General features: G+C 39.6%; 1 protein-coding gene across 2 annotated transcripts in view; it reads left to right on the forward strand.

Annotated features, from left to right (window-relative positions):
- NFKB1 (nuclear factor kappa B subunit 1) overlaps positions 1-11,993 on the forward strand; it is a 115,644-nt gene that overhangs the window by 73,467 nt on the left and 30,184 nt on the right. For both annotated transcript variants that reach the window (XM_077755750.1, XM_077755751.1), the window contains exons 7-11: positions 1,102-1,265; positions 3,319-3,477; positions 5,149-5,253; positions 7,739-7,830; positions 9,657-9,795. In XM_077755750.1, the coding sequence (XP_077611876.1) occupies positions 1,102-1,265; positions 3,319-3,477; positions 5,149-5,253; positions 7,739-7,830; positions 9,657-9,795 (659 nt within the window). The remainder of the gene's footprint in view (positions 1-1,101; positions 1,266-3,318; positions 3,478-5,148; positions 5,254-7,738; positions 7,831-9,656; positions 9,796-11,993) is intronic.

Genomic DNA, 11,993 nt, shown 5'->3' on the forward strand with positions numbered 1-11,993 from the left:
CTTTGCTTCCAAATGTCCACATCATTTCCCTCACTTTCTTCCAGTCTTTGCTCATTTGTCATCATTTCAGTGATGCCCTCTCTGGCCCATCCCTACTTTGAAGCATCATTTTTTCCACAACTACCTTTCCTTTTCTCCATTCCTAACTTACCTATTAATTTTATTTCTTTATTTCTTGGTACACTTATTGCCTTCTCAATTATACTGTAAAATTTGCTTCTCTGTTTCCTCTCTTGGGTTACACTAGCACATAAATTCTATGAAGGGAGGGATTCCTGAGTGCTGACAAAAGCACCCAGGACACTGCCTGGTACTAATAAAGACCCAAGCAAATATTTGTTGAATGATTGGGTCTCCTTGGTAAAGTACTTTTTTGTTTGTTGTATTATGTTTATTGAATATACTTTTTTGCTTCATCAACTTTAAAAATGAGTGGCTAGAGTAGTTTATATATTGTTGTTAAAATCCCTTAAATTGCTTTATTTAGCTTATTAAAATATTTTGTCCGATAGGTATATAGGCTTCATGAGATAAAAGTGCTCCATCCTGAAAACATGGAGAATTAGATGGCATTCTAGTGGTAATAAATAACTCCAGCCTCATAGATAACCCAAGAGGAGATGGGAATCCATGTAGACTTTAAATCCTATTCAGAAAGCCAAAGATGATCCAAAAGAAAAAAAATTCTTCCAGATATATTATTCATATTATTTTAAAAAATTAGATAAGTTAGTACTGTATTNTACCCTATGTATATATACATGTATATATACATATACAGCCTACTCCCTTCATCATCATTTGAAAGTCTAATAAACTCTGAAAACCAAAAGATTTTCCTGAGTTCGCCACAGACCCATTTGGTGGCAAAACCCAAACTGACCTGATGTGTGGTGGTTTATAGTCTTTATTATTCCTTGGTAAGTCTACTCTGTATGTTTCACTGCAGAAATAGTAATGTGTTTGATTATACTGTGGGCTCAAGTGATTGAGGCCTGTGTGTTTTTTTAAAAACCATTTGCTAAAGTGAAACTAGACTCTCAGGTCATTGACTGCCTAACATTTGGTGCTTGTTGTGGCTGTTTTTGCCTTTTCCTCCAGCTTTGCAAACTTAGGTATACTTCATGTGACAAAGAAAAAGGTATTTGAAACACTGGAAGCACGAATGACAGAGGCATGTACAAAGGGCTACAATCCCGGACTTCTGGTCCATCCTGATCTTGCCTATTTGCAAGCAGAAGGCGGAGGAGACCGGCAGCTCACAGGTGAGTGCCACACACCCAGCCTGATCTTTCGAGATCTGGCTCTCCTTTGCTTGTGTGTAGACTAGGTGCTCATCTGTATGCCCCAGCTTTCTCCTTCTCCCAGACTATAGTGCCCCACACCACCACCACACTTTCCCTGCTCAGAAACCATTTGACAGCGTCCTGCTATTTTCTAGAATAAAATGTGTATCTCCCTAGCTTGGTACACAAAGCTCTCAGTCTGGCCCCAGCCGCCTTTCCAGATTCATCTCCATTTCCACCATGTACCCAGCTCTCCCCATCACTGTCCCCTGAACACCAGTGCATATTCATACCTCTGTAGCTGTCTTCCTCTGCCTAAAACACCCCACCCTGCCCTTTCCAACCTTTCAAAACCAGTTCACAGTTCAACACTTAGTTCAAAGAACGCCTCCTCTTCTGCCTCCCCCGGCTCACCTTATGATAAGGAATCTCTTTGGGCTCTTCAGGCACATCTCTTTCTCATAAAAATGCTATGATTTTATGTTTTCCTGCTTTTACCTATATTTTTCTCTTTCAACCCTAATTCTTGTCCTACCACATGTGCCATTTCTGCTTTTATACTTTGTCCGTTGGTCTGGTCATCCTGTGATCATCTCCTCCTCCAGCAACCCCAAACCTATCACTGTTTTTCCACTGAACACATTCTGACGTCCATGCCCAAAACCTTCCCATCACCTCTGAACCCTTCTTGCCTGTGTTGCATCTCTGGTCTGTGGCCCCGCTCTTCCGTGCTCTCTCTAGTGCTTCACTCCGCACTCCATTCTCCTTGCTCTGCCTCTATCCCTCCACACGTCTGATCCAGTGTATGCCCTGTGGCCAGTGGGTCTCACAAAAGCCTACACCTCACCATCACTCAGGATCTCCCTGCAGCCTATGAAATCCTAATTCTGTAAGCTGGCATTTTTGGCTTCTCAAGAGCTGGCCCAGGTCTGCATTTCCAACTCTGTTTCCTGCTGCACACCTTCATGTCAAACTGAGTTATTCCACAGAGGCACCGTGATTTCTCTCACTGCCTCGCCTTGGTACATTCTTTCTATTCTTGCTGCTCCCTCTTCCTGGAATGCCTTCCTTTACTCTCTTCATGAGTTCAAGTTGTACCATCCCTTCAAGATTTAGAATATACATCTCCTCTGTTCCAAAGCCTCTGGATGCTTCCCTCCTTTGAATTCCATACCTCTTCATCTGTAGCTCTTTTATAGTACTCAACCACTTGAATTCTCACCTCCGATGATATAATAAGTTAAATATGACTGTATCCATCAGCACAAAAGCTCCATCATTCCTCCAAGGAAGGAGTCAAATGTAATCGAGTCATTCAGTTTCTCCAGAAGCACTTTTTGAGTCCGTGCTATGTGCCAGGCACTGTGCTGGGCACTGTGGAATGAACATAGTCCCTGTGCTCAGAGAGCTTTTGAAATACTTAATTTTCACAGTTTGCAATTAACTGATGTGTAATTAGCTAGTGGCATTCCATGATATCACATCTTTTCTGTCTTGACCTGTAATTGTAGGGAGAAAAAGGAGAGGTCAGGGGAAGATAAGAAAGAGGAGGGGGAACTTGGGGGCACCTGGGTTGCTCAGTCGGTTAAGTGTCCAACTCTTGATTTCAGCTCAAGTCACGATCTCACAGTTCATGAGATCTGAGCCCTGTATCGAGCTCTGTGCTGACAGTGCAAAGCCTACTTGGGATTTTTTCTCTCTCTCCCTGTCTCTCTCTGCCCCTCCCCTGCTCATGCACACTCTCTTTCTCCCTAAATAAATAAATAGACTTTAAAAAAAAATAAGAAGAGAGGCAATTTGATATGTGGAGACAGTTTTTACTGTAATCCAGAGAAACTCAGGTCGTCTTTTGATGCCTTTAATATGGGTGACATAAATGAGACAATTTTAAGATGTTATTAGCAATACAACTACTTGCAAAATTAAAAATAGAGCTATTTTAAGTTTATGCTCTTTATTTGGGCTTTATAAAAGGATCTCATCTCAAATGCTCTCCCTTTACTCTTTCCCTGGACGTGCTGTGTGGTCCTAGATCGGGAAAAGGAGATCATCCGCCAGGCAGCCCTTCAGCAGACGAAGGAGATGGACCTCAGCGTGGTGAGGCTCATGTTTACAGCTTTTCTCCCGGATAGCACCGGCAGCTTCACGAGGCGTCTGGAACCCGTGGTGTCTGATGCCATCTATGACAGCAGTGAGTCCTTGAATCCTAACAGAGGGCAGCGTGGTAGGGCGTTAAGTACCGACTTCTCACCCTGCCATTGGCAGTTACTTACTAGCTCAAAGCCCCAGGACAAGGAATTTAATCACTCGGAGCCTTACATTTATCATCTACAAAATGGGAATACTAAAACTTAGCTTAAAAAGTTAATGTCTAGGCAGGCCTGGGTGGCTCAGTCGGTTAAGGGTCCGACTCTTGATTTCGGCTCAGGTCATGATCTCACGGTTTGTGGAATCAAGCCCCTGTGTCAGGCTCTGCGCTGACAGCGAGGAACCTGCTTGGGATTCTGTCTCTCTCTCTGCCCCTTCACTGCATGTGTGTATGCATGCACTCTCTTTCTCTCTCTCTCTCAAAAATAAATAAACTTAAAAAAAAAGTTGATGTCTAGATTAAAAGTGAATGTTACGAGGTATCCTCCATCACCGTGCATGTTGATCTTTTACATGCCATTTCACAACGGCAAATCTTTAATTGTTTATAAATTCCTACACTGTTGCTGCTCGTAGATAGGAAAATATCTCAATATTTTCCACTGAGGCTCTAGATAGATGTTAATAAAAACAACTGTTCTTCTAGACCATCTTCATCCTTACATATTAATAGCTTTTGTCAAGATAAGGTTAGCTGAATGAGTAGAATAGATAGTGCATGGCTTCAAAATTCTGTTTCAGTCTGTAGTTCCTAGAACTTTTTGAAAGAGTTTTACAATGGCTTCAGCATTTACCAGGCACATTTCTTGTTTGCTATGCATGGGATTTATTGAACAAAATATTTCAAAAAAGCCTGCAAGCATGATATTTAGGCTCACTGAAACTTTATAGAGTTTGCTCTAAGTAGGAAACTCCATGCCTCAAGGGCAACAACTAACTGATTTCTCTAATTTCAACAAGTTTGAAGGGAAGTGAAAGAGTTATAATATGATGTAGACTTGTATACTAAAGATCACCTTAAAAACGCAGCTGTGGGAGCAAAAAAAAAAAAAAAGGAAGCTTTATACTATTACCACAAGAAACTTTTGCCCCTAACCACACAGAATTCTAATTTAGTCTGGGGAAAAGAAATGTTACATCTCCATTTTTCTTTTCTGTAATATAGAGATTTATGAATAATTTAAGAAAATTGTACTTTTTCTACAGTTTTGAGACTCTTAGAAATAGTATATCCATATCATGGAAATAATTGAAGGTCTTCACCTAAATGAGATTCCATAAATCCGTTGGTTTGGTACTTCCTGAAACATCAGAGAAGCTCTTTCTCTTTCTGTATGAACCTTTCTTACTGTGTTAGCAGGAGAAACACTGTTCCTTTCTGCCTCATCTGCTTGAGTGGTAACGAATGATACATGCTCAAGAAGTGAAGACTTCTAAAGGCTGTTTTGTTTTATTTGTATCCTTATTAAAGCCAAATGAGTGAAAGCATCTATTTGTTTTTTTAATTAAAGTATAATTAACATACAGTGTTATATTATTTTGGCATTTACAACATATTGATTAAACAATTATGTATTTTACTTAATGCTCGCCGCAATAAACTATTTAAACTTTCTTTTGGTTAATGTGTGCTAAGGGCGGGATTTCCCATAAGAGATTGGCTTGTGAAGCTGAGGATAAACCATGATGTTTGTTGTTTTTTTCCTATGGACAGAAGCCCCCAATGCGTCCAACTTGAAAATTGTAAGAATGGACAGGACAGCTGGATGTGTAACTGGAGGGGAAGAGATTTACCTTCTCTGTGACAAGGTGCAGAAAGGTAAATATGTGCTTCAATCTCAAGGTGTGAAATGTAATTTTGAATGTGTCCGTGAGTCCTTTTGACAGTAAATCCCATAATATCCTTCTTTGCCATAGAACTCCTTTAGAAAATTTATACATTTCACCTCTTCCAAATAGGTCTGTGTTTTTCTTAACCCAATTAATTCATTTAAAAATGTTTAATAGTAGTGGGACACCCGGCTGGCTCAGTTGGTTAAACGCCTGACTCCTGATTTTGGCTCAGGTCATGATCTCCTGGTTCATGAGTTCGAGCTCCATGTTGGGCTCTGCACTGACAGCACAGAGCCTGCTTGGGATTCTCTCTCTCCCTCTCTCTCTGCCCCCCACCCTCATCCCCTCCACTCATGCTTGCTCTCTCTCTCAAAACCAATAAATAAACATTAAAAAGACTTTTTTTCAATAGAAGTAAAGAGATTTAAGAAAATAATGGTAATCGTAATCAGTGACATTTAAGTGTTCCTGTACTGTAAACTTTAGTATCTGAACTTAGTTAAACTAAAATAAATGAATAATAACTCATGCTTCACACTCCCACACACACACACACACACACGCATGCACATGCACACAGAATAATGTCTTACATAGTGTAAAATTGTTTATTTTGTTTATCCTTCATGGTTCCGTTGCAACACTGAGAGAGCTTCTCCAAATACTTTCATGTGACACTCTGATGTCATTAAGAAAAAGAAAGAGAATAAGAACTGTAGGGAAATTCTCAGAGCATATTTCTCAGAATTTTCACTTTCAGAAAACATTCTTGGCATTTACCTTTCATTAGCTATGATACAAGATTTATAAATTAGCAAAAGCTGAAGGAGATTGTGCTATTTTCTCAAACAACTCATTTTTAAAATACAGTGATAGAGTGTATAGTATAATAAAAATCTATTCACTACAAGATGATGAGCATTTTCAAAGTAAGGACGGCATAACTAAAAATAGCTCCTAAATAAAAGAATGATGGCTTTTAAAAAGAAAATTATCATTTGAGGCAAATGGCCTGAGGTTAAAAAGTCAGAAAAAGTGGAATCAGATTGTAAGGTAAAAGTATATATCTTTATCCAAAAATGTCTACACTTTTTCTGCATATCCTGGTGTTAGTCTTCTTTTAACACATTGTATCCAAGTAATATGCATTTCCAAATTCCTGGGTGTGCATACAATGAGTAAACACAATCTGAGTACCTTTATTTGTAAATGTGAGTCTTTATCATTACCATTACATTACATTATACTACATTACATCTCTTATTAAGAGAAGAAGTCTTGTAGCTGCCTAGCTTAAAGCATCTTAATAACTAGGTTTAAGGGAATCCTACCTGAAAGCAAGGGAATCAACCAGGATATAATTAGATCAACCCTAATATTTCTAAAATTCTATTTTTTTTGAGAGAGAGAGAGAGAGAACATGAGCAATGGAGGGGCAGAAGGAGAAGGAGAGAGAGAGAATCCTAAGCAAGCTCCATGCCCAGACTTAAAGACCATGAGATCATGACCTGAGCCAAAATCAAGAGTTGGATGTTTGACTGAGCCACCAGGGTGTCCCAAAATTCTATTTAAATAGAAATGTGAACTTAGTTTTCGTAAGTCGATAGTGCAGTCCCTCCTATAAAATGGGAAGTGAATCCAGGGAGATGCCAATCTGAGTTATAGTGTTATATTTCTGCAGAAGTAGAGTCCACGATGCAAGTGTGAAATTTAGGCATTCTAATTTAATCCAAAGGGACTTGATCAATATAATATTTTAACAACTTCTCAATGTGGACTAATAAAGTACTATAGGGAAACAACATAGTAAAATGGTTATGAGCCTGGATAGAGTCTGTGTTCAAATTCTGGCTTCTCCATTTACTAGCTGTTCAACCTTGGATACGTTACTTAATCTCTTTGGACTCCAGTTTCTCTTCTGTAGAATGAGGATATTAATAGTACACCTGCATTGCAGCATTATTGTGGGGTTAAATCAGTTCATATATACATATAATTCACTTAAAACAGTGCTTGCCATACAGTTAACTTTATATAAGTTAAATATTATTGTGTAGATCTGTATGGAGTTTGAACCACCTTTGGGGATTCTGATGGTCCTCAATACCTTTCCTATTTCTCAGGAACAAATTGGGTTAGTGATGGAGAAGTGAGAAGGGCAAAGACTGATTAAGAGAAAAGTCAGACTGAATAGGTAAATCTAGTATTCTCTCAATGTAAATGAAACTCAGGGTCCATTACTGTGGTAACTAATAAAGAAAAGTACAGTAATTTTGAAAATTTCAAATGAGTCAAAAGTCTATTTCCTAGTAATTACTTTTTTAAAAGTAACTTTTAAAATTCTTAAAAGTGTTTAAATTCTTAGAATTTTTAATTCTAGTAGGTAGAATCTTTAACCAGCTTCATTTTCAGCATGTCTTGAAATATTACAAATTATGAGAAATTAAACACCTGAATGTGACTGTTTGCAGATGACATCCAAATTCGATTTTATGAAGAGGAGGAAAATGGTGGAATCTGGGAAGGATTTGGAGATTTTTCTCCCACAGATGTTCATAGACAAGTAAGTGGATGATGATAATGGTGATCATGATGATTTTACATTTTCTGTCTTATTGAAATTCAGCACTTAATTTCCATATACGAAAAAGGAAAAATCATACTTACTTAACTTTCTTAAACAAGTACTATTTTTAAGACCCTTGCAGGTCTTCCAGAAAAGTCACCTACCTTAGAATTATGAACAAGGCCTTAGTCCATTGGCTCTGAGACTGTGTCAAGACACTTCATTTGGGTGTCTGATCACCTAACCATTAAGGCAACGGCCCTTGGGTCTATTAGTGGAAATATCTTAAGTATTCGTATCAGTCTGCTCAGAATGTCATAACAAAGTATCATAGAGATTAGGTGTATTAAACAACAGAAATTTATTTCATTACAGTTATGGAGGTTAGAGATCCCAGATCAAAGGCCGACAGGGTTGGTTATTGGTTTAAAGTTCTTACCTCCAGGCTTGCAGACAGCTACCTCTGGGCTGTGTCCTCACATGGCAGAGAGAGAGTAAGCTCTCTGGTGTCTCTTCCTACAGGAATGCTAATCCTATCCAATCACAACCCTATCCTCATGACCTCATTTAACCTTAATTATGTCCATAAAAGCCCTTTCCCCAAATATAGCCACACTAGGGGTTAGGGTTTCAACATATGAATTCTGAGGGGACACAATCCGTCCATTATGGTGTTCTACCAGAGTAATTATGGCAAGACTTTTGAAAAGGTTTTCTAATGAAAAGTGTTGAAAGGAAGAGTCTTCTACTAGAGACTGATGTCATCATGATACATCAAGATACAACTGAGCATATGACCAGGAGATAAAAATGCTATATCCCTGTCTCCATCACTCTGAGTGATTGAGAAATACTATTTTCACACACAAAAAAATTGGAAACAATGTCCACCAGTAAGTAAATTATGGTGTATCTGTGTGATGGAATATTATGCAGTTATTAAAGAGAATGTGTAATCTCTGAACTAATATGGAAAAATCTCAAACATAAAACATTAAAAGTTTTTTAAAGATATAAAACCAAGTGATGTCAGAAATTGAATGTTCACATTTGCATATGCATAAAGAAACTGAGGAAGAATACAAAAGGAATTAACAAAATTGCACTGTTTTTACCTCTAGGGGCAGGCACATAGTAGGGACCGCCTAGATAGGGGATGGGAGCAGCAAGGAGAATTTTCACTGTATACCTTTCTATATTTTAAAAGTCTATGAATACATTTCACAGTCAAAAGAAATCAAACAAGAAGCTATAAAAATGCCTAACTATTGTGGCACTGACAGAAATTAATGAGGAGACTGTCTTAGAGGTGTTACAGAATGCCCTCTATCCCTAGAGCATTGGCCATCCTCCTTTCAAAATACACGATCCTTGTTAGGATGTCTCCCTTGCAGGATTAGCTTCCTCTTCTCATCGGCCAACCTGTGGGCTCATTGTAGTACCACATTCCTCACTCTCTCTTTTGACAACCAGTCTTTCTGATGTTGCTGTAAATAACTTTGGAGCATTTTAAGACTGACTTAGAGAAGGAGAAGGAGGTGTGTGCAGTGCATTTTACTCACACGGTTATTTTCAACTGGAAGACATTTGAAATATTAGACAAATAAAAATAAAGATTCGCCAAATACTGGCATAGTCTCATATCTCAGTTCACCGTGGCGATTTAATCACAATGTATGAGTATAGAATTCTGGGTTAGTAACTTTCTCTAGGATGCTGTATTTTTTAGTTTATTTAAACATTATTAATGCATTTAATGAGTAGCATTGCTGGAGGAAAAAAATGTAGGCCTACCCTAATATTTGGATCTTTGTATATTGCAGTTTGCCATCGTCTTCAAAACTCCAAAGTATAAAGATGTCAACATCACAAAACCAGCTTCCGTGTTTGTCCAACTTCGGAGGAAATCTGATTTGGAAACTAGCGAACCCAAACCTTTTCTCTACTACCCTGAAATCAAAGGTAATTAGGTTGCTTACATTCTCGTGCCTGTTCCCATCAAAGGACAAAGCTGTTTAGAAAAGATTAGTTGTTCACTTCCTTTGAATGGCTTCCTAGGAACTGGCCCCTGGGCCCATGGTACTTATTTTCAAAGAGAGAAGTAGTATAGTATTTTGGGGTCATGGAATCAAGTCCAGCCTTTCAAAATAATGTTATTTTTTACCAAGCTTATATGAGATTTAGACATTTGAGAATTTGTCTTTGAATCTGAGAATCTGTCATTTGTTGAGGATCTCAGAGTTTGGGCAGTTGAGACGGACCTTATGATAACGCTTGCTGTTCAGGAGAATCAGTCCCTCCATCAACTGGCCTCAGGCAGTAAAACAGGATACTCAGCCACCATACAGTGTAGAACCATAAAAATGAATAAAGCACCATTCTTTTCCTCACAAAAGATACCCCAAGAAGGGAGGATAGTCTCCTTACACAGTTATAATGCAAATTATGATTTTGAAAAGCTTCAAAAGGGTAGCATCCACAAACACATATGAGAATGCCAAGGAGAGAGGACCCTTAACTCAAAGGAAGCCACCAAGAAGTAGGCCTCTTCAAGGTCCTTCAACCTGAGAGTGTATTTCTGTAGTTAGGTGAGAAACAGGGAAGGAAAGTGTTTCCTAGGCTTGGAAACTTGAGGAGCTGAGCAATCAGTGTTAGTTCAGAGAGAAGTGAGCCTTGTGGGCACCGAGATGGACCACTGAAGACCAAGGCAGGTAAGGAAGGCCAGGGCCAGGCTCAGAAGTGCTGTGATCGGCAGCTGAAGAATTCAGATTGATCTGGAGAGAGGAATCACCGGCCTGTTTGGGTTTGGAATGATGATTCTGACTTCCTTATATGGGCATTGAGGGGACTATCTGGGCAGCAGACAAGAAGTCTGAAGAGTAATGGAAGAATCCAAGAAGAAATGGGGAGGCTCCTAAAGGTATTATTGTAAGGAATGCAAGGAGGCAGTGACGTTAAGAAGACCCAATGCTGGTTGAGGTAGGAGGTCGAAGGAGAAATTCAGGAGTCATAGATGGTTCTAGGAATCCCAGCCTTGGAAGATTGTTATGTGGTTGAGTTAGTGAAAAAATTCAGGGAGCAAAAGTACATTTGAGGAGACAGAGAGGGAGCTCAATTTAAAACCTGTTCCATATTTGATTCCTCATAAGCCGATCAAAAGGCAGGACTGGAACTTGAGAGGGCAGGGTGGGCAATTCAGTGTTGAGAATCCCCTCAGAATGAGTGTAATAGGCCCCTACATGGAATAATTATTCAGAGATATTTCTTAACCTGGAGTCCACTGATGCCAAGAGGTCCAGGGATAGAAATGGACTTCAATATAATCAGCTTTTTTTGTAATCCTATTTTGTGTTTTACGTATTGATAGCTGTGATTCTAAGAAGAGATCCATGCACTTCTCAAGTCGGAAAAGGGGGTCATGGCACACACAAAGTCAGAAACCCCTGGGTTAGAGGGAAGTGAGACCATAGTGGGAGGTCAATGAAATGATCATCACGGAGCACCCAGGTCCTGGCTGATGTCTGAAGCCACAAAGGTGCTGCAGTGATGATCCACATGAAGGTTGGATCCAGTAGTAGCGACATGTGACGTGTAATCCTTGAAGAGGTCTTCTTTCCCTGTAATTCATGCTGTGGCGGGCGCATTTAGAAGACAATTCCGAGTTCTTGTTTCTTCTCAGAGACTGTGACCTGTCCTCTGATGGTCCCTATTTATAGTGCATTCCATTACTGTGGTGTGAAAACATTATCAGCAGAAGGGTCTTCTGTCCCCAGTCCACATAAGACTTCGTGCAAAATCCCGGTACATACACCTGGCAGGCTCTGCTTAAAGTGCAAGTGGAGAGGGGCCCCTGGGTGGCTCGGTTGGTTGAGCATCTGACTCTCCATTTCAGCTCAGGTCATGATCTCACAGTTTGTGAGTTCGAACCCCATGTCAGGCTTTGCATGGCAGCTTGGAGCCAGCTTGAGATTCTCTCTCTCCCTCTGTCTCTGCCCCTTCCCTGCTTGCTTTCTGTCTCTCTTACTCTGTCTCTTTCTCTCTCTCTCTCAAAGTAAAGAAAAAAACATTAACAAAATTAAAAATTAAATAAATAATCAATGCAGGAGAGGTGGGGACCTGGTCTAGCAGGCCTTCCCTAGAAGCCCATCCCCCCCCCACCG

This window comes from Crocuta crocuta, unplaced genomic scaffold, assembly GCF_008692635.1.
Source record: "Crocuta crocuta isolate KB4526 unplaced genomic scaffold, BGI_CrCroc_1.0 scaffold92, whole genome shotgun sequence".
Classification (NCBI taxonomy): Eukaryota; Metazoa; Chordata; class Mammalia; order Carnivora; family Hyaenidae; genus Crocuta; species Crocuta crocuta.